General features: G+C 56.7%; 1 protein-coding gene across 1 annotated transcript in view; it reads left to right on the forward strand.

Moving 5' to 3' along the window:
- The window catches only part of AHDC1 (AT-hook DNA binding motif containing 1), a 48,570-nt gene that overhangs the window by 20,550 nt on the left and 5,369 nt on the right, over positions 1-22,651 (forward strand). The window contains 7 exon segments of the mRNA XM_037985624.2: positions 3,704-3,881; positions 4,057-4,281; positions 9,400-9,511; positions 9,656-9,693; positions 10,396-11,753; positions 11,755-12,372; positions 12,374-15,326. Coding sequence (XP_037841552.2) covers positions 10,470-11,753; positions 11,755-12,372; positions 12,374-15,283 — 4,812 coding nt within the window. The 5' untranslated portion in view covers positions 3,704-3,881; positions 4,057-4,281; positions 9,400-9,511; positions 9,656-9,693; positions 10,396-10,469 and the 3' untranslated portion in view covers positions 15,284-15,326.

Here is a 22,651-nt window from a genome sequence, read left to right on the forward strand (position 1 = left end):
GGGACTGTTCCCCAGGCGGAGGGACCCAGCATTCTTCAGATGGTGTGGAGAAGGGCCTTTGGGGCCAGGACAGGTGTGTGTGAGGTGGGGCACCAGGCAGGGTTTGCATGGGGAGGGGGGAGCTGTGTCCCTGAGGGCCTGGGGACCCTATTTCCTGCCTCTCCTGCCCCTGAAACTGTTAAACTAATTAAGGCTGTGGAGCCGCAGGATTAATCGGGGCAGCTCTGCGCGGGTCGGGAGCTCAGGTAGTCGATCAGTGCACCGGGGAGGATATTGGATTTCTGAACCGCAAGTCAGCACTATTCCGGCCTGTTATCTCTCCCAGGCTCGAGGGTCAGGAGGCGGGAGGCTCGGCACGCTGGCCGCCCCCGCCCGGCCAGCTCGGGCGTGTCCACTCCCCCTGCCCACACATCCCAGCTCCGGCCTGTCTGCTGCCCACGTAGGCCTCCCCTCGGCCCTTCTGCCAGGCCCACCCTGCCTGTGCCTCGCCGCCTCTTTCTCAGGCTCCTGTAGAAATCCCTGGTCCCTGCTCTCCCCTGCCTTTCCCATGTCTGCCTGGCTCACTTCCCCCATGCCTCTCTTCCCTCTGGGGCTCTTCCTTGGTCTTTACTGGCCTCAGACTCACTCTGGGCCTGAGCTACCCCCTCCCCTCAGCCTCCGACAAGGTCTCACCCAGCTCTCTCTACCTTCCTCTCCATCTCCCTTCTTCCGTGAGCCCCTCATCACCAGTCCGTCTCTGCTTTTGTGTTTGTGCTTGCCCATCGCCCAGTTTCTGTCTTTCTCTGTCTCTCTGTCTCTGTTTCTCTCGCCATGTCTCTCTGTCTCCCTGTGTATCTTTCTCCCTCTTCCTCTCTGTCTTTTCCTTTCTCCCTCTGGCACGCTCTCTCTCTTCTGTCTTTTCCTCTCTCTCTCTTGTGTGGTCTCGGCTGGTGTCTGCAACCAGAACAAATCTCCCCCAGCCAACACCCCCTGAACAAGGAGGCCAGAGCAGCTAATGGGAAACATGTGATTCTGCCTTGCGCCTGGAGCACCGTGAAGGGAGCCTTAGTCCCAGCCCAGCCCCTGCACCCCTCCTTGCTGCGTTCTCCGCACCACACTGTCCTCTGCCTCCCAGCGGCTCCCCCAGCCTGTGTGGGCACTGTTGGAAGTTCATTTACACTGGGTGGGGGCCTGACGTTTATCTGCTGGGGAGTATCAGGTTGTGGAGGGGCTGAGGACAGCTTTGCTCCTGAAGTCCCCCCAACCCCCAGGACCAGGCAGACCCCATGCAGACTCCCCCCACCCACCACCACCATATGTAGGAGAACAGGGCCAAGATGAGCTGAGTTGTGGGGGCCTGGATGGGGGGCAGCCAGTCTACCCCCACTGGAGGGCTCTGGGGCCACCCAGATTTCCATCTTTTCCTTCCTCCTGGGCCTCTGGGGAGCTGCAAAGGTGGGGACTCCCCAAGGGCTTGGGAGCTGCCGGGCTGTGTTTCTGTGCCCACCCAACCACAGGGAAAGGGGGGACAGATCAGAGGAGGGAGGCTCTGGCAGGTTGGAATTCTCCTTCTCTGCCTGTGGATAAATTGTCCCTAATCCAGGCTTGGGGAGTTGTCTGGCTCCTACAGAGAGAGAGAGAGAGGAAGGGAGGGAGAGGGAGGAAGGAGGGAAGCAGGCACACACAAACACAGTGACACAGACACACACACACCATCTCACAAAGGGTGTCTCACATGCATGCTCACACGCACTCATACACTGAGCCCTTCACAAAGGTACCACACAAACACTGGGGCACCATTGTGCTGACACACCATGGCACACAGACCTGCTCACACATGTTGACGCTGACACACAGCCATACTGGCACAAACATACAATGACATAGCACAAGGACCTACTGACATACACAGAGACACGCAGTGGTGCACAGACACAATAAGGTCACACAAATCCACACATGCATGGACACACACACAAGCACATACTGACCCATGGTGAAGGAGACCCACAGGGACACCGTGGCCAGTCACACTACCACACCATGACCCTGAAAACACAGAGAAAGGCAGAGGTGGGAGGGAGGGAACACTGATCCACAGTGACACCAGTGCCTGCAGTCACAGGCCTCGAGATTGGAAACCTGCAGGGACAGCAGAGGATCAGCCGCACGCCCCCACCCCCTGCCAAACACACATCCAGAGAGCTCTGAGACAGGCAGGAGCCGGTTTGGCTCCTGACACAGCGAGATGCAGAGAGCCAGGCAGAGCGTGTGCACACCAAGGCATGCTCACACCCAGCCACAGCTGGGCTCACCTGGCTACACACAGGTACACATGCACCCCTGTGTCCTCACACGCATACAAACAGGCTTAGCTAGACTCACACACACACACACAAAAACTGAATAGAAGAAACATGAAAAGTGCACATACCCACATGTATGACTGAAGACACCAAATCCAGGCACACACTCAACCTGGCATCACACATACACACAGCTGACCACACCAGCCACAACTGAGCAAATGTGTGATCCCACACACAGACATGCTTAAGCCCTCATGTACCCACACAGACATACAGAAATACAGAGAAGCACACAGAGAGGCTAAATAGACCCAGGAACCCACATGCAGGTATATTTACCCAGACAGCTGAGCCTTGACAGATATGCATTTGCAAAGGCAGAATCTCGATCACACACATACAAACTCCCAGGCAACCAGAACCTGTAAGCAGTCCATGAGGCCTGGTTCCCAGACCCCCTCTGGGCTCCAGTACAGACCTCGAGGAGGCAGACAAATGGGCAGGAAGCAGGGGGGTGGTGAGGAGGGCCATGGTGGTTAAAGAAAACAAGAGACATAACCAGTTACTGATGGAGATGGGTAAATGCCAGCTGCATATACACCCGTGTGGAAATTCACATCCACCATCACTCTGAACAGCACCTCTCACACCTACATTGTCAGTAAGCTCTTTGCATTATAGTTTCCCTGGATGTTTCTCCCCATTCATAAGATCTTACTTTTTCCATTTTATAGATGAGAAAACTGACAGCCAGAAAAGTTAACTGACTTGCCCAAAGTCACACAGTTATGAAGGTTGAGCCAAGGACTGTCTGACTCCCAAAGGCCAGGTTCCTTCCACTATAGTATATGTGCGTGTATATGCATGTGTGTACATAGATGTGCAAAAACACTGCTTCTCAGTAGGAGCCTGGGATTTCAAGAAACAGGTTTGGCAGGCGCAGTGGCTCATACCTGCAATCCCAGTACTTTGGGAGGCTGAGGCTGGAGGATTGCTTGAGCCCAGGAGTTCAAGACCAGCCTGGGCAAGATGGTGAGACCCTGTCCCTACAAAAAATTTTTAAAAAACTAGCCAGGCATGGTGGTGCACGCCTGTAGCCCCAGCTACTCGGGAGGCTGAGATGGGAGGATCACTTGAGCCCAGGAATTCGAGGTGGCAGCGAGCTATGATCATGCCACTGCACTTCTACTTGGGCCACAAAGCAAGATGAGGCCCTATCTCTCTTTAAAAAAAAAAAAAAAAGAGAGAGAGAGTGTCTCACAGTTCCCTGGTGGGATAATGGGGTGAGGTTGGAGCTGGATGGGACTCAATGTATGAGAGCCTCCCGGCTTGGTGTCCCTCTGTACCCTGCTGTCTGGCTGGCTTACCCTGTGTCCATGCTTATCTCTGTGGTGTTGTGTTTGCTTCCACAGATGGGAGCTTGCCTGATTGTCAAGCCATCGGCCTGGACCCCAGAGCCTACCCAGCTGAGCATGTGCAGAGGGCCCCGAGCGCGGGGCGACGCTCAGGCCATTACAGAGACTACCCTGGAGATGCTGATGAAGACAGGCCTTTCCTGCTGAGCCGGGCCTGTCTGCACAGCCTGCTCAGGTAACAGTGTGCAGGGAAGTCAGGCTTGGGCCTGGGCCACCCCCAGGAAGTGGGGATCAGGGGAACTTGCCTCCCAGTCCCAACAGGGATCCCCTCCCAGCTTAGGTCAAAAAGAGGTTCTTTACAGAATCAAAACATATTAACCCAACATTTACTCAAACTCCCCATTATCCAGAAAGGGGAACTGAGGCTCATGGATATACAGTGAGTCCTACCTCCTAGCCTGAGGACTCTTCCCTGCGCCTTGATGACCTGAGAGAACTGGGAGGAGAAAGGGGTTGTGACAATGACCAGGACTCAGGGCAGAGGTGGAAACCAGAGTGCCTGATGTGTGCAGCTGCTGACCCCCCAGGACACCTCTCTACCGGAGTCTGTGGAAGCAGAGAACTGGGAGGCCAAGGTGAGGTGCTGGGAGGGGCCTGGGTAGCCCAGGTATGCTAAGGTGCCCTTGCAAGACAGGGAGGTGGGTGGGGGCAGTGGCAGGACCCACCTCACTACTCCTGGCCCAGGTTAGCCCACCCAGGCTCAGGAGCTGCGGAGCCAGGTGAAGCTGCCCTCCCCTGCAGAGGCAACTCCCTGAACTGACACATGAAGCCTCCGGCTCCAGGAAGCTCCCTAGAGCTGAGCCTGCCTGGGGACCCCACCCAGCTTCCAAAGGAGCATTCCTGGGGCCTGAGGTCTGGGGGTGGAGTCTCCTGGGACTGTAAGGGTGGGGAGGTACAGCTGTGGGAGGATACAGGGCTGTGTGTATCCGACTGTAAATGTACAGGGCACTCAAGCTTGTGTGCAAGCAGGTGTGTGTGGCAGGCTCTGTCCTTCCGTGCACAAGGGGTAATATACAAGAGTTGTATAAGTGGACCAGGCTGGGGAGTGTTCAAGCGCTGTGTATGTGGTACATGGGAGTATGAATATGCAGGATTCTGGGTGTGTACTGGGCAGGTGTGGGGATACTGCGTGTGCCACACTGGATGGTGTGTGTGCAAGGGTGCTAGTGTACACTGGAGAGATGTGTATATAGACAAAATCTGAATACACTGCGATGGTACAGTGTGTGCACACGGGGATCTGTGTGTACACTGTCTGTGTGTGTGCCCAGGGTTCTGGATGCACAGTGGGAGTGATGTGCACATGTGGCTCCATTTGTGCTTTGGAGGTGGGTTGGGCAAGCCTTGAGCTGAGCTGGGCTCAGCAGTGCCCAGCCTTGTGGCCAAATCGCTGAAGTCACTTCCTTTCCAGCAGCAACTTTCCAGGAGGAGGAGTTCTTCAGACCTGGGCGGGGAGGGGGGGGGCGGAACAAGGAGCTCTCTGGGGAAGGAGGTGGGCGGGGGTGAGAGGCTGCAGGGAGGGCCTAGTGGGGCTGGAGGAGGGGAGTCCTCCGGGAGACAGAAGGAAAGACAAGGACGGGAGTCTGCAAGGGCCAAGGGCAGGAGGGGAGGGGGGCGGAGCAGGGCGGGAAGCTTAGTCCCTGGGTGACCTCGGAGGGAGGAAGGGAGGGCCGCCGGCAGGGTGACCCTCGGGTCCAGCCAGAGCTGGCGGTGGTGGTGGCGCCCGCACACCTGGCACCCAGGGCAGGGGGCTGGCAGGGGGCGGTTCTAGGGCAGACCTGCTTGCCAGGTGCCCCGCTCCAGGGAGGAAGGGGGTGGGCGAGGGTTGCACAAAGGAGCTCTGTGTGGCTGGGGGTAGGGTGGGGTGGGGTGTGCAGTGCTGTGCTGTGCTGTGGGGGGGCCCCTGATGGCCCCAGGGGGTGGGGCAGGGCCAGCTCCCCTTGGGGGCATCAGTGGCTCCAAGGGGACACCTAGTGGCGAGGGAGAGTAGTGCATCTAGTTGGATGGTGGTTGGTGGGAGGTGGTGACTAGAAGCTGAGAGGAGGATAGATTAGAAGTCAAGAATGAGAACTGATGGTTGGGACTGGGACAGTTGGAGGCTGCATGGGAGGGGGCTGAATCTCTGGACACCGAAGCAGTTTGATTTAAAGAAGCCCTACCTAAATTCAGACACCAGCTGAATTGAGTGAGATGGCTGTTTGTCCTTAAGGGCATAACTTAACCTCTCTGTGCCTCTATTTAAATGATGCCAAATGAGTGACAGCTGCCATTATTATTGCCATCACTGTTATTTGTATTATGATATTGTTCCTGGGATCAGGTTGAAAGAAGATCTTCAGTTGTTACTGTGTGGGCAGGTAGGTGGCTGAAGGGAAGGAGGTGGAGAGAGGTGAGGACTAGTCCCCGAGGGGCAGATCCTAAGAGATAAGGCCGCTGGAGGAAAAAGGAGGTGATGGGAAGGTCTCAGAGCAGGAGTAATGGCCCCTTTGATGCAGTGTTTCCCATTTGAGGACATCCCAGGGCCTTCGAACCAGGCTAGGAGGGAAATGGTGGGGGAGGAGGAGTGTGCAAGCTGGAGAGAGGGTCATGAGGCCGGAAGTGAGAGCTGGGGCTGGCAGCCTGGCTCCCCTGGGGAGGCAGTGGGTGGGGGAGGGGAAGGAGGGCTGGGGAAGGGGTGGGGTGGTCACAGCCACAGCCGGGGAGGGTGGGGCTGGGGACTCAAGGATGTGGGCTGGCGCTTCCCGGCACTGTGCACAGCAGGTTGGGGCCCCCAGCCCCCTCCCAGCCGGCTGGTGTCCCTATGGGCGAGCTCAGACACACTGACCCAGCAGCAGACAGGCAGACAGAAGGACTGCTTTGACTTTGTCCCCAGACCAGGGCTAGGTAGTACCCTTGGGAGGGATCCAAGAGAATGGCCGCTGGGGTGTGGTGAGGAGGGGAGCCAGCTGCTTCCCTCAGATCCTGGAGGCTGCAAAAGAGAGCAGTGGCCAGCCTCAGGAGGCCTGGCAGGAGAACGTGCCCAGAGGTCTTCACGGGTGGATGGAACAGAAGCCACCACCAGAGAGGAGGTTTTTCTCTTCTGCCAAGATCACACCCTCAGGCCCCAGCTGGGAGGTCTCCAGAGTGGGGAAGGCTCAGCTAGCCTGACCCTCAGTAAGGGAGGGAGGGGGCTTCTGGTGGTCATCTCCAAGTGGGTGCCAGGAGCCACGGCGCAACCACACTATTGGAAATTGGACTTGGAGATTCCAGAGTCTGAGCCCCTTTTCTCGTTTGTGAGGGTGTTACCCACTGTCCTCCCTGCGAGGGCAACAGTGCTCCAAGTTCTTGGACTAGAGAGATCCTGACCTGGGAGGGGCCAGGTCCACAGCCAGGCCTGGGAGAGAGCAAAGTAGGTGGGACCAGTAGGTGGGACAACGAGGAGCAGCTGAGGCCTGGAACCTGCAGAGAGAGAAGGAAGAGTGAATAGAGGGATGTTCCACCTGGGTGGGCAACAAAAGGGCCCCTTCCTGTCCCATTTTGTGACCTCAGACAAAGTCTCTTTCCCTCTTCAGGTCTCAGTTTCCTCATCTGTAAAATGGGAGGGGCATGAGATGGCACTAGAAAGTGTACCCACTGGGGTAGCTGGTTAAAAATACAGATTCCCAGATGTCCCTTCACATCTATGAGTCACATTCCCCTGGACTAGGGCCTGGGTATCTGGAATGTTACACAGCTCCCCCAGGCCCAGGCTTTGGAAGCCAATGGGTTAGATAATTTTAAGTTTCCTCCCAGCCTTAAATTAGACCACGGCACTAGAAGGAGCATTTTCAGAAGTGGCTGAAGGATTGTTACAGGAGCTGGGAGTGGAAGGAGGCTTTGGACTTAAGGCAGAATTAGAAATCCTGCCACTTAGCAACTGTGTGACTTCAGGCAAGTTACACATCCACTCTGAGCCAGTTTCCCCTGTAACATGGGGATAATCAATCATGCCTCCCAGGCTGCTGTGAGGATTCAGTGGGTCATAGATGTGTAGGTAGGTGCTTTGTAGATTGCAAATCGCCATCCCCCAAAAGGGAGCAGAGAAGTGTCTCTTTCTACTCTATCCTGTCCCTACAGCTCTGCAGTCTTCCTGTGGGATGACAGCACTGGTAGGTGGGGAGAGTCTACATGAGTCTCTGACACATAGGTCTCAGTGACCCAGTACTAGGTCAGAGCCAAACATTAGGCAGGCATCAAGGTCAGTCTTTAAGACCCTCACAGTATTGGGGTCCATTCAGCTCCCTGCTCCCTGAGATCCCAACTCCTGGAATCAGCCATGGCCCTGAGTCCTCGGGCTCCTTTGGGAGTCAGACATGCCTGGATCTAAATCCCAGCTCTGCCCTGACCAGCTCAGGGAGTCAATCGGTAAATATTTATGTAGCATTCATAGCCCAGGCCCTAGGGTCAGGCAATACAGCGATAAACAAAGACAGACGTGATCCCTGCTCCTAAAGAGCCCACACTGTTGCAGGAGACACACTAAACAGCCAGTCACACAAGTAATTGGTTATAGTTGCGATAAATACTATGAAGGTGAAATAGATAGGGCTCTGAGAGGATGTAGCAGGGGCCAGGACAAGACCAGAGGTAGGATGGAGCGGCAGAGTTTTTCCGATGAAGGTGGAAGAAGGATCAGAGAATGTCCCTTTTCACACTCTTGGGTCCCTCCCTCAGCATCCTTCTTGGGTCTGGAGAAGAAGAAAGAGCCTAAAGGGAAAAGGCAGGGTTGATTGCTCTGTGTACCTATTCGTTTGTTGATTCATTCAACAAACTTTTTAAATTTAATGTTTTGGAGAAAGGATCTCACTCTGCTGCCCAGGCTGGAGAACAATGACACGATCATAGCTCAGAGCAGCCAGCCTGAACCTCTGGGGCTCAAGCGATCCCCCCACCTCAGCCTCTTGAGTAGCTGGGACTACAGGTGTGCACCACCATGCCCAGCTAATTTTTAAATTTTCATAGGGATGAGGTCACGCTATGTTGCCCAGGCTGGTCTTGAACTCCTGGACTCAAGCGATCCTCCTGCCTTAGCCTTTCAAAGTGCTGGGATTACAAGTGTGAGCCCCTGCACCTGGCCAAACAGCCATTTTTTAAAATGCTGCTTTAGGCCATGTGCTGTTCTGAGTGTTGGGAAATACATATAGCAGTGAATAGGACAGATATCCTTGCTTTTATGGTGTTTACCATCTTCCAGGGGATAGTTTCTGTAAGACTGGGGAAGATAATCATATTGATCTCATGTTTATATGGGGAATTTGATGAGATAATCTATATAAAGCACTTGGCCCAGTGTTTGGCAACAGAAAATGTCCCCAAACTATGGACTTTTATTGTTGTTGACTCCCCGTGTGATTGCTCTGACCTCAGGCATCTTCACTTTTTCTTTGCAGCTCTTATCCCACGAGTAATTAAGTAATTTATAATGATCTGATCAGTGTCTGTCTGTCCAGTCCTTGTCCAAAGTAGGTACTTCATAACTAATGAGTGTATGAATGAATGATGTTACTTTATCTCTGAGCCTCCATTTCTTCATCTGCAAAATGGGGTTATTAATAGCCCCTACCTCACAGGATTGGTATGAAGAATTAAATGAAACGATGCCTGGACAGCTTCCAGCCCAGTACCTGGCGCGCAGTAGGTGCTCACTAAACCTGAGCTGCGATGGTCCTTTCCAGGCGCTGTCCACGCCCCGAGGCCTGGGCTCAGGCCGAAGTTGCTCCACAGCACCCCCAGCTGACAGCCAGCGACTGGCAGAGCCCCCAGGCACGGGGGCCCTCTCTCTTCCAGGTCAGCCGGGTGTCTGCGCTGGATGGAGCGCTGAGGGAGCCCGGGGTGGTACCTGGAGGAGGCCGGGCCGGTGGGCAGGGGTTGAGCTGTGGCCACTAGATCATTTGGGGAATTCAAATCTATTGCCTGTCTTGTTGCCCACAGAGATCTCCAGTGTGACAGCCCAGGCGGCAGAGCCGAGGGTAAGTGGTGGGGGTTCTCCTGGAGCCCTTTGGGGGTAAGAAGCAGGAAGGCTGTGCCCTTGTTAGAGCTTCCTGGCCTTCTCCTTAAGTTTGATCACCCTGCTGATGTGCTTCCCTCTCAGAGGCAGGGGTCCTGTTCTTCCTAAGCACATAGCCAGATTTCCAAAGGGGATGAGCTGTCAATAAGTGAAACTGGGCCAGGCATGGTGGCTCATGCCTGTAATCCCAGTACTTTGGGAGGCCAAGGCGGTTGGATCATCTGTGGTCAGGAGCTCAAGACCAGCCTGGCCAACATGGTGAAACCCCGACTCTACTAAAATACAAAAATTAGCCAGGCGTGGTGGCGCATGCCTGTAATCCCAGGTACTTGGGAGGCTGACACCTAAGAATCGCTTGCACTAGGAGGCAGAGGTTGCAGTGAGCTGAAATCACGCTACTTCACTCTAGCCTGGGTGACGGAGTGAGACTCTCTTTCAAAAAAAAAAAAAAAGTGAAACTGGGGCCCATGAGGGGCTTGCTGTACATATGGTGGTTTGAGAAAGGCTGTGAGTCAGCAAGGGGATTGGGCTTGGGGTGGGGATGGGAGCTTGGTAAGGAGATGAGACCTCAGGAGGGAGGGGTCCAGGAGCTCATCGAGGATATGGGAAGCTGATGAGGATGTAGGTGTTCAGTAAGGGACCTCCTGCTCTTCCTGCCTGGCAGGTCCTGGTCCCGGCTTCTCGCACCCTCATGTCAGCCCCGGCCCCGCCCGGCGGCCTGTGGAGGACAAGGTCAGGATGCGTGTGAAGCCCCAGGGCCTGGTGGTGACTTCCAGTGCCGTGTGCAGCTCTCCTGACTACCTCCGGGAGCCCAAGTACTACCCCGGCGGCCCCCCCACTCCCCGGCCCCTGCTTCCCACCCGGCCCCCTGCCAGCCCACCCGACAAGGCCTTCTCCACCCACGCCTTCTCCGAGAACCCACGCCCACCCCCACGCCGGGACCCCAGCACCCGGCGCCCACCAGTCCTTGCCAAGGGGGACGACCCGCTGCCCCCACGGGCAGCCCGTCCTGTCTCACAGGCCCGCTGCCCCACACCGGCCGGAGACGGCAGCAGCTCCCGACGCTGCTGGGACAACGGGCGGGTGAACCTGCGACCAGTAGTGCAGCTGATTGACATCATGAAGGACCTGACACGCCTCTCCCAGGACCTGCAGCACAGTGGTGTACACCTGGACTGTGGTGGGCTCCGACTGAGCCGCCCGCCTGCACCGCCACCCGGCGACCTACAATACAGCTTCTTCTCCTCACCCAGTTTGGCCAACAGCATCCGTAGCCCTGAGGAGCGGGCCACCCCACACGCCAAGTCAGAGCGGCCCAGCCACCCCCTCTACGAGCCTGAGCCTGAGCCTAGGGATAGTCCCCAGCCTGGCCAAGGCCATAGTCCCGGAGCCACGGCTGTGGCCACAGGTCTGCCCCCAGAGCCTGAGCCGGACAGCACTGATTACTCAGAACTTGCTGACGCCGACATCCTTAGTGAGCTGGCCTCCCTCACTTGCCCAGAGGCCCAGCTGCTAGAGGCCCAGGCCCTCGAGCCACCATCTCCTGAGCCAGAGCCTCAGCTCCTGGACCCCCAGCCCCGCTTCCTGGACCCGCAGGCACTAGAGCCGCTCGGGGAAGCTCTGGAGCTGCCACCCCTGCAACCTCTTGCTGATCCTCTGGGGCTGCCGGGCCTGGCTCTCCAGGCCCTGGACACCTTGCCTGACTCCTTGGAGTCGCAGCTGCTTGACCCCCAGGCACTCGACCCCCTGCCCAAGCTGCTTGACGTCCCAGGTCGCCGTCTGGAGCCCCAGCAGCCCCTGGGGCACTGCCCACTGGCCGAGCCCTTGCGCCTGGACTTGTGCTCACCGCACGGCCCCCCTGGGCCTGAGGGTCACCCCAAGTACGCCTTGCGGCGTACTGATAGGCCAAAGATCCTGTGTCGCCGGCGGAAAGCCGGACGGGGGCGCAAGGCGGACGCCGGACCCGAGGGCCGCCTACTGCCCCTGCCTATGCCCACGGGGCTGGCAGCCGCCCTGGCCGAACCCCCCACCGCCACCGCCGCCTCCACCCCCTGCCCTGCCAGGCCCAGGCCCGGTCTCAGTCCCAGAATTGAAGCCAGAATCTTCCCAGACCCCAGTGGTCTCTACCCGCAAAGGCAAGTGCCGAGGCGTGCGGCGCATGGTGGTGAAGATGGCCAAGATCCCCGTATCGCTTGGGCGACGGAACAAGACCACATACAAAGTGTCTTCCTTGAGCAGCAGCCTGAGTGTGGAGGGCAAGGAGCTAGGCCTGCGTGTGTCAGCTGAGCCCACCCCGCTGCTGAAGATGAAGAACAACGGGCGGAACGTGGTAGTGGTCTTCCCACCCGGTGAGATGCCCATTATTCTTAAGCGTAAGCGCGGCCGCCCTCCTAAGAACCTGCTGCTGGGTCCTGGCAAGCCCAAGGAGCCAGCTGTGGTGGCGGCCGAGGCAGCCACTGTGGCAGCAGCCACCATGGCCATGCCAGAGGTGAAGAAACGACGGCGGCGGAAGCAGAAGCTGGCATCTCCCCAGCCGTCCTATGCGGCAGACGCCAACGACAGCAAGGCTGAGTACTCAGACGTCCTGGCCAAGCTGGCCTTCCTGAACCGCCAGAGCCAGTGCGCTGGACGGTGCTCGCCACCCCCGCTGCTGGACACCCAGTGAGCCGGAGTCAGTGCACCAGGCCCCTGACACCCAGAGCATCTCCCACTTCCTGCATCGTGTGCAGGGCTTCCGGCGGCGTGGGGGCAAAGCAGGTGGTTTTGGTGGCCGGGGTGGGGGCCATGCGGCCAAGTCAGCCCGATGCTCCTTCAGTGACTTCTTTGAGGGCATTGGCAAGAAAAAGAAGGTGGTAGCCGTGGCAGCCGCTGGGGTGGGGGGCCCTGGCCTTACCGAGTTGGGGCACCCACGCAAACGGGGCCGGGGGGAGGTAGATGCTGTGACTGGGAAGCCAAAGCGCAAGAGACGGTCCCGGAAGAATGGGACTCTGTTCCCAGAGCAGGTGCCCAGTGGCCCAGGCTTTGGGGAGGCAGGTGCCGAGTGGGCCGGAGATAAGGGTGGTGGCTGGGCCCCTCACCATGGGCACCCAGGCGGGCAAGCTGGCCGAAACTGTGGGTTTCAGGGGACCGAGGCCCGGGCCTTTGCCTCCACTGGGCTGGAGAGCGGAGCCTCAGGCCGTGGCAGCTACTACAGCACGGGCGCACCCTCAGGCCAGACCGAGCTCAGCCAGGAGCGCCAAAACCTCTTCACCGGCTACTTTCGCTCGCTGCTCGATTCGGATGACTCCTCCGATCTCTTGGACTTTGCCCTCTCAGCCTCTCGCCCAGAGTCCCGGAAGGCATCAGGCACCTATGCAGGGCCACCCACCAGCACCCTACCTGCCCAACGGGGCCTTGCCACCTTCCCTAGCCGGGGAGCCAAGGCCAGCCCAGTGGCAGTGGGTAGTGGTGGGGCTGGGGCGGACACCTCCTTCCAGCCTGTCCTGCCCACGCGCCAGACCTTCCCACCAGGACGGGCAGCGAGCTATGGGCTAACTCCGGCCACTTCAGACTGCCGGGCAGCCGAGACCTTCCCCAAGCTGGCTCCCCCGCCCTCAGCCGTGGCCCGCTCACCTACCACCCACCCGCCTGCCAACACCTACCTGCCCCAGTATGGTGGCTACGGGGCTGGACAAAGCGTATTTGCCCCGGCTAAGCCCTTTACAGGCCAGGACTGCGCTAACAGCAAGGACTGCAGCTTTGCCTATGGCAGCGGCAACAGCCTCCCTGCCTCACCCAGCAGCGCCCACAGCGCCGGCTATGCCCCACCGCCTACCGGGGGCCCCTGCCTGCCACCAAGCAAGGCCTCCTTCTTCAACAGCTCTGAGGGGACCCCCTTCTCTGGTTCAGCCCCCACTCCCCTGCGCTGTGACAGCCGGGCCAGCACAGTCTCGCCCGGTGGCTACATGGTGCCCAAGGGCACCACAGCCTCTGCCACCTCTGCAGCCTCTGCCGCCTCCTCCTCCTCTTCCTCCTTCCAGCCCTCGCCCGAGAACTGTCGGCAGTTTGCGGGGGCTTCTCAGTGGCCTTTCCGGCAGGGCTATGGAGGCCTGGACTGGGCCTCAGAGGCCTTTAGTCAGCTCTACAATCCCAGTTTTGACTGCCACGTCAGCGAGCCGAACGTGATCCTGGACATCTCCAACTACACACCACAGAAGGTGAAGCAGCAGACGGCTGTGTCGGAGACCTTCTCCGAGTCATCCTCCGACAGCACCCAGTTCAATCAGCCGGTTGGTGGCGGTGGGTTTCGGCGTGCCAACAGCGAGGCCTCAAGTAGTGAGGGCCAGTCGAGCCTGTCCAGCCTGGAGAAACTGATGATGGACTGGAACGAGGCATCATCTGCCCCCGGCTACAACTGGAACCAGAGTGTCCTCTTTCAGAGTAGCTCCAAGCCGGGCCGTGGACGGCGGAAGAAGGTGGACCTGTTCGAGGCCTCACATCTGGGCTTCCCCACATCCGCCTCTGCCGCTGCCTCAGGCTACCCATCCAAACGGAGCACTGGGCCCCGGCAGCCGCGAGGTGGACGGGGCGGTGGGGCCTGCTCAGCCAAGAAGGAGCGAGGTGGCGCAGCGGCCAAAGCCAAGTTCATCCCCAAGCCACAGCCGGTCAACCCACTGTTCCAGGACAGTCCTGACCTAGGCCTGGACTACTATAGCGGGGACAGCAGCATGTCACCACTGCCCTCACAGTCGAGGGCCTTCGGCGTGGGAGAGCGAGACCCCTGTGACTTCATAGGACCCTACTCCATGAACCCGTCCACGCCTTCCGATGGCACCTTCGGCCAAGGCTTCCACTGCGACTCGCCCAGCCTGGGTGCTCCCGAGCTTGATGGCAAGCATTTCCCACCGCTGGCCCACCCGCCCACGGTGTTTGACGCCGGCCTGCAGAAGGCATACTCGCCCACCTGCTCACCTACACTGGGCTTCAAGGAAGAGCTGCGGCCACCGCCCACCAAGCTGGCTGCCTGCGAGCCCCTCAAGCATGGGCTCCAGGGGGCCAGCCTGGGCCACGCAGCTGCAGCCCAGGCCCACCTGAGCTGCCGGGACCTGCCGCTGGGCCAGGCCCACTACGATTCCCCCAGCTGCAAGGGCACAGCATATTGGTACCCTCCAGGCTCGGCTGCCCGCAGCCCGCCCTATGAAGGCAAGGTGGGTACAGGGCTGCTGGCTGACTTCCTGGGCAGGACGGAGGCCGCGTGCCTCAGTGCCCCTCACCTGGCTAGCCCACCAGCCACGCCCAAGGCCGACAAGGAGCCACTGGAAATGGCCCGGCCCCCTGGCCCACCCCGTGGCCCTGCTGCAGCTGCTGCTGGCTATGGCTGCCCACTCCTTAGTGACTTGACCCTGTCCCCCGTGCCGAGGGACTCGCTGCTGCCCCTGCAGGACACCGCCTACAGGTACCCAGGCTTTATGCCCCAGGCGCATCCTGGCCTGGGTGGGGGCCCCAAGAGCGGCTTCCTGGGGCCCATGGCGGAACCTCACCCCGAGGACACATTCACCGTCACGTCCCTGTAGTGCCAACTGAAGTGCCGACTGGACCGCGAGGTTTTGTTCCTGGGTGAGTCTGGGGATGCGGGCGCAGTGGGCAGAAGCCTGGGGGTGGGGAGAGGACATCAGAGCTTAGGCAAGGACAGAAGTATGGAGTGCAGGAAGCAGATGCAGGATTTAAGGGCAAGGCTGGGGACCGACAGCAGGGCATAGGGATTGAGGATTCGCTGTTGCGGACAGCCTCAGAAGGAGATGGGGTACTTGGGCTGGGAACTCAGCAGGGGGCTTGGACGTTCAGGGGGTCTTGTTAATTGAAATGGCCAGAGGACTATACACTGGATGGGTCCCTGTAGTTTGGTTCATCAAGCTTTCAATTCTTTGTTCATGCTATGTCTTGGGTAGGAAGTAAGTATTTCCCAGGAAATACAAATGCAGGCATTTGCATTGCCCTGTGTGAGACAGGTGAAGGGAGGAGCAGGTTGGATGGTTGTCTACCCAGGGCCTATCCAGAGCACCAGCCGTGCTGGCACCCCCATTTCCCTGGGAACTTCATCGATTCTAAGAGGCAGCCTGGTGAGGGCCAGGCCAAGAGTGGCCAGTATGGCATGGTCACACAGTCTGCGAGGGCTTCACAGGATGGCCCAAAGTGTGTTCCCTTGGCCTCTCAAGGTACCCCCAAAGGCTATTTTCCAACATCTTTGGCCTGAGATAGGCTAGGTGTGGCCAGGAGCATATGGGGTAGGGACCCAGAAGTGGAGAAGGGGTGCTGGGATCCCACTGTCCCTGCAAACCTGCAACCAGTGAGACTATCTTCAGGCAAGGTATTTTGACCCTAGAAAAGCCAGTACCTTTCCTGAAGCCAAAGGCTTTTCTGAGAGTTCAGTTAAAGAGTGTTAAATGTTTCGGTACTGTTTTTATCAGGTACTGTGACCTCATTAGTTGGAGTCAGTTTTAGTATTCTCAAGATTTGGTGTTTTAAAAAAGGAAAATAAAAGACAGAAAAATGCCCCCAAAATGATCAAAGAGAACAAGGTAGAAGGAGCCATCTTCTTGAAGAACAGCCTGCTCCAGAAATACAGCCGCCACTGGCCCCGCTTTTGGACAACAGATCTGTCACAAAATTGTCCCAGATGTGTTGGTTGGTGGCAGGGCAGGCTGGGGGCATGCCTGCGCCCCTCACCTTTCACCTTTGCTGCCACTGAAGCTTCCTGGGAGCTTCTCTTCCTGGAGGAGTAGCTGGGCTCCTGGAAAGTCCCATCCGTGCTCTTGAATGGGAGGCCATTCAAGGCCGGGGTGACTCAGGGTCCTGAAGTCATGTCAGTGGAAACTTGTTGCCCGCTCTCTGCCAGACCCCAGCTCCCCTGGTGCCTGAAGGTAACAAAGGGCAACATGCGGGAGTCAGGAGGCCTCGGGGAGGATCATTCCCAGATTGGCCACCAACTTGCCACATGCCCTTGACCAAGCTTTTGTCCCTCTCTGTGCCTCAGTTTCCCTATCTTTTCAAAGAAATTTACTTTGATAATCACTTAGGCTCACAGCTCTGTATGGCAGAGACAATGAAGCAAACTTTTTTTTTTTTTTTTTTTGGCAGTATCTTTTCCTTCCTAATGAAGCCAGGCCAAGATTAAAACGGCCTTCCATTCCCCATGCATCTCATTGCAAGCAGCAGAACCTCAGATCTGAAGCAGGCCAGGGAGAAGCTGCTTAGGGTTTAAAATGTCAAACTGTTGATCCTTCTCACTGGAGGGGAGATGTCTCATGGATAATCCAGAAATGTGAAATAATCCAAAAACCGTTCCTCCCAGGCTCTGGGTGGGAAAATGGATGGGTGTGGGGGCTGGGTGTTTGGGCAGGTCACAGCTCAGTGAAATACATAATGGAACCACCCAGTGAGGCCTGAACACAGGAGGAACTGGGATGCCATCCAGCCCCACATTCTGGCCCTGCTCCCCACTCAGGGCTGGGAGTTAACTGCGCTGTCCTCAAACCAATGCATTCCATTGTTCTAGAGACATCTGTCCAGCACCCACTAGAAGCCAGGCATTGGGGGCACCACAGTGAACACCACAAATGAGGTACTGGTCCTCAGGGGGCTTCCCATTTAGAGGGAAGGACAGCAAACAGTGGCATTAAGCGTGGATGATTCCAGCTGTGGGAAGCACTGTGTAAGAGAAAAAAGCTAGAAGCTTGTCAGCGCACACAGCATGCTGACCAGACCTTGAAGCTGAGGCTTGAGGAATGATGGGGCTGGACAACTGGTGGGGAATGGGAAGAACATTCTGGGCAGAGGGAACAGCAGTGTGGAAAGCCTAGAGGCAGGAAGGGGCTCAGCTTTGAGAAACTGCCTGTGGGAAGGCAGTAAAGCTAAGTGAGGGGATGAGGCAGGCAAGTCCAGATCACGTGGGGCATTGGAAGGCGTCTGAACTTCATTCCCAGACACACTGGGATCCACTGAAGAGTTCCCTGCCGGAATTCCCCGAGTCACCATGGAGCGGGGCTAGTGTTGAAGCAGGGAGACCAACTGCAGAAGTCCACACACACAGTGATGGTGGTCCAGACCAAGGTGGTGGGAGGGCTGCCCCCTTTCTCTAAGATGGCACACAGGCTCTAGGGCAACCCCCCAGTGCCAGGGGATGATCAAAATCACCATGGGAATGAGAAAGAGTTGGAGATACAGAGAAAGAGAGTGGTAAGGAAAAAGAGTTCATACAGGGAGTTGCCACTTTCAACAGAGGGCTTAAGCAGAGAGGACAGGGACACACTCATTCACCAATAGCAGTGAGCGGTTTTGACGCCAGGCCCTGGAGAAGCAGTAACTGAGCTTAGTTTCCCAACTTGAGCCCCTATGTGTCCATCCAGTACTGGGTACTGGGGAGACAAAGCAGACATGGCCCCTGTCCTCCAGTTCAGCCTCCACCCCAGGAAACTAAAACAAGTACACAAAGAACCTGAAAACACCTGGGCCGGGCGCGGTGTCTCAAGCCTGTAATCCCAGCACTTTGGGAGGCCGAGACGGGCGGATCACGAGGTCAGGAGATCGAGACCATCCTGGCTAACACGGTGAAACCCCGTCTCTACTAAAAAATACAAAAAACTAGCCGGGCGAGGTGGTGGGCGCCTATAGTCCCAGCTACTCGGGAGGCTGAGGCAGGAGAGTGGCATGAACCCAGGAGGCGGAGCTTGCAGTGAGCTGAGATCCGGCCACTGCACTCCAGCCTGGGTGACAGAGCGAGACTCCGTCTCAAAAAAAAAAAAAAAAAGAACCTGAAAACACCTGGTAGAGAGTGGCAGGTGCCCAGAGGCAGTGAGAAACAAAGATTTGCACTGGGCAGCTGGGTGTTGTAGTCAGAAGTCAGCCCTCTGCTCCCTTGATGAGAAAAGGGACACTTGTGCTGGGCTGTTTATGTAACGCTGCCTCCCTGACCCTTCACAGCAGACTGTGAGGTGGGGTGTGTGTCCCCACCACAACCCCCTGCCTCCCGCCCTATCCCACATTAGAGAGAGTTGAGGAAATGGGTGCAGCTCTGAACCTTGCCCAGGGGATCCATTAGCAAATAGTGGACCCAAGATTAGAACCCAGTACTGTCCCTCCTGAGCCTGGGTACTCTGCCGTATGGCTGCCTGTCATCTCCCCATGCCTGATTCCCCATCTGCAAAAGGACAGATTGGATTGAACAATCCCTACAACTTATGTATTTATTTATTTATTTATTTGAGATGGAGTCTCGCTGTATCGCTCAGGCTGGAATGCAATGGCACGATCTCAGCTCACTGCAACCTCTGCCTCCTGGGTTCAAGCGATCCTGCCTCAGCCTCCTGTAGCTGGGATTATGGGGGTGCGCCCTGCGCCCAGCTAATTTGTTTGTATTTTTTAGTAGAGACAGGGTTTCACCATGTTGGTCAGGCTGGTCTCGAACTCCTGACCTCGTGATCCACCTGCCTCGGCCTCCCAAAGTGCTGGGATTATAGGTATGAGCCACTGCGCCTGGCCCAGTCCCCACAGCTCTTGCTGGGTCTGATATCTTAAATGGATTTTGAGGTTCTGTGGAAGAAGCTGCACTTGAGCTCAACCTTGAAGAATAGGCAACGTTTGGACACATGGAGACCGTGAGAAGGGCATTCTGGGCAGAGGGAGCTGTGGGCAAAGGCAGGTCACATCCCAATGTGAATTAGAAGATAAAAGCTCCGAGGAGACAGAATGGGGAATGTGGGGCCTGACTGATCTGAGAGCTGTGGCTGATGGGACAGGGAACAGAACGGGTCAAGCAAGGAAGGGGCCTTGGGCCTGTGCAGACATCTTCTCCAGGCCTCTAGATGGAAAGTAGAGCCAGACAGACTGGCTCCACGTTGGGCCCTGTGGGCTAAAGATCGACCCTGTCAGACACTGGGGACAGGGGTGGGAGGGTACGAAGGGCCCTCCAAGGTGTTCAGGAATCTGGAGTCCCTCTCCCCTCCCTACTCCCTCTCAGGCCTGACCTGAGGCCAAGAGAAATGTCACAGGTCCTCCAAGGTTACTCCAGCTGGGGCCTGACCAGAGCAGGAAGCAGTTTCCAAGGCCACCATCCAGGCGGGGTCAGCAGGCATGCCCGGGCCTGGGCCAGGCCCCAGCTGCTCTGGGCTTTGTCTCTTCGTGTCTTGAAACCTCGAGAGGTCACTTGATCTTGCCTGTGACTCTGAGCAAGAGGCCTTACGTCAGGGCCCAGCCAGTCCTGCCCTGACTCTTCTGGGCACAAGTTCTTCCCCACACTCTCTGAGGCCATCCTCCCTCTGATCCTATCTCTTGCCACTCCTGCAGCCATGTTTAGGCCAGGCCTTGTTCTGAGCTCTCATTTCCTGAAAATGTAATCTCTCCACAACCATGCCGACTCACCCTCCTTCTTTCTTATCTTCCCACGTCCCAGAGCAGGGCCACGGAACTGGAGGGTGGTGGCTGGGAGCCTGCCTGTGGACACAGATAGGCCTCTATGCACAACCCAGTTCCATCCCTTACCAGCCAGGTGACCTGGTGAGTCATGTCACCTGATGAGTCACGTCACCTCTCTGCGTCTCTTGTGAGAATTAAACGAGATTACGCGTGAAACCCTTGGCCAGGTCCCTGGTACACAGTGAGCACGTAGTCAGTGGCTGGTGATGGGTAGGTAAATACCCCGCAGAGGCTAAACTCTGGGGCCTCTGACCAGCCTGTGTGAGTCACACACCTCCAACCCTCGCCTCTTGTACCTTCACGCAGGACCACAGAGCCGGCCCTCCCTCGCCTGTGCACCTCCTAGGAAGGAGCTTGTATTCTAGTGTGGATTTGGGGCCTTGGGGGAGGCTTTATAATAGCACCTAGTTCTTTGCTTTAGCAATTGGGCCGAGTCCTCCCTGGGGAACCCAAGGACAAAATGACCTGGCTCAGCTAGAAACCCTGTCATCACAGTTATGCACACCAATCCTCTCCCCCACTGCAAATATGAAAAATATTTTCTCGTGACTGTAATATGTCATGATTTTTCCCCTGGCAGTTGTGCCATCTTTGTCAGCATAACCTTTGCTGCCATAGTGCACTGCGTTTGTGCTGGAAGGCTGGGGGAAGTAGATGAATTCTGTGTTCACACACATGAGCTAGTGACCTGCTTGGGGCCAGGCATTGTATCCAGTTCTGAGGGTATCACTGAGCAAGACACGCAGTGCCCTGCCCCCACAGGGCTTGCAGCCTTTTACAGGTGTTTGTTTAAAACCTCCTTGCCGGGCGCAGTGGCTCACACCTGTAATCTCAGCACTTTGGGAAACCGAGGCGGGAGGATCACCTGAGGTGGGGAGTTCGAGACCAGCCTGGCCAATGTGGTGAAACTTCGTCTCTACTAAAAATACGAAAATTAGCCGGGCATGGTGGCAGGTGCCTGTAGTGCCAGCTACTCGGGAGGCTGAGGCAGGAGAACTGCTTGAGCCCGGGAGGCAGAGGTTGCAGTGAGCCAAGATCGCGCCACTGCACTCCAGCCTGGATGACAAGAGCAAAAACTCCGTCTCAAAAGAAAAAAAAAAAAAAAACCTCCACATGGGCTGGGCACAGTGGCTGACGCCTGTAATTCCAGCACTTTTGGAGGCCGAGGTGGGCAGATCACTTGAAGCCAGGAGTTCGAGACCAGCCTGGCCAACATGGTGAAACCCCCTCTCTACTAAAAACACAAAAGTTAGCCAGGTGTGGTGGTGTGTGCCTGTAATCCCAGCTACGTGGGAGGCTGAGGCAGGAGAATGGCTTGAACCTGGGAGCCGGAGGTTACAGTGAACCACGATCACACCACTGTACTCCAGTCTGGGCAACAGAGCAAGACTCCGTCTCAAAAAAAATTTTTTTTAATTAAAAAAAAAAATCCTCCACATGAGCATCACTGTGTAGAGCAGGGCCTGGGACACTCCCAGGAGAAGGATCAGGGACCATCCTCTAAAACCATTGTGAGCAGGGCAGGCAGCAGGAGATTCCTGGAGGCAGGAAATGGGTCTTGACAAATTTGAGACTTCAGAGGTTTTAGTTCTAGCTCAGCCACCTGAGTTTCTGGCCCAACTCCCTCCCTGCTCCAGGCATGTACCCCACCCCCAGCCCCCCAGTTCATTCTCCCCATATGGCCACCAAAGTGCTGGGGAATTTTTTTTTTTTTTTAAACATTTTTAGATGCACAGTGTCTGGAGTCCCTAAAATATTTATTGGATGAATTGATTAAAACACATCTGCTCCTGTGACTCCATTGCTCTACACCTTCTGATTGCATCCTTCCCTCTCCAGCCTCCTTCCTTGCCTACAAAATAAAGGCCCAGCTTCCCAGTATGGTATTCAAGGTATTCCAGGCTTCCATCCTGGCATCCAACCTTTTTTCCAGCCCCGATCTTCCTCACACACACCCTCCCTTAACAGCCAGGAGCATGTGTGGAAACAGGAGGGAGCACTGGGAGGGCTGGCTCCCAAAGGTGCTCTGTGCTTTTGCTGTTCCTTGCCTGGGTGGCCCTTTCCTACCCCATCTCCCACCTGTCAGTTCCTATCTTTCACTCAGACATCACTTCCTCCAAGAAGCATTCCAGAGTCCTTCTCAGGCCCAATTAATCTCTCACCCTTTCTGCATCCGTGACAACCCTTCCTGGGAATGCCCTCCTTGCCACGCCATCAACTCCTTTAGGGCGATTACTCATCTCTGGGCACCGTCCTCCCCTCCCCCACCCAGTGTCTCATCATGCCTGGGACATTTCAGGTTTTTTTGTTTTTTTTTAAACTTGAGTTGAAGAAAAGCATGTAGAATAGGGAGAATTCTAAGAGGAAAGGTTAAGCCCTGGGGAACGGGATGGGACAATTTCACCCTGTCATCAGGGAGTACTCCTAATAGAAGGGCAGGGACCAGTTCAAATTTTCAGGGCTCACTGGGC

Source organism: Chlorocebus sabaeus, chromosome 20 (assembly GCF_047675955.1).
Source record: "Chlorocebus sabaeus isolate Y175 chromosome 20, mChlSab1.0.hap1, whole genome shotgun sequence".
Lineage (NCBI taxonomy): Eukaryota > Metazoa > Chordata > Mammalia > Primates > Cercopithecidae > Chlorocebus > Chlorocebus sabaeus.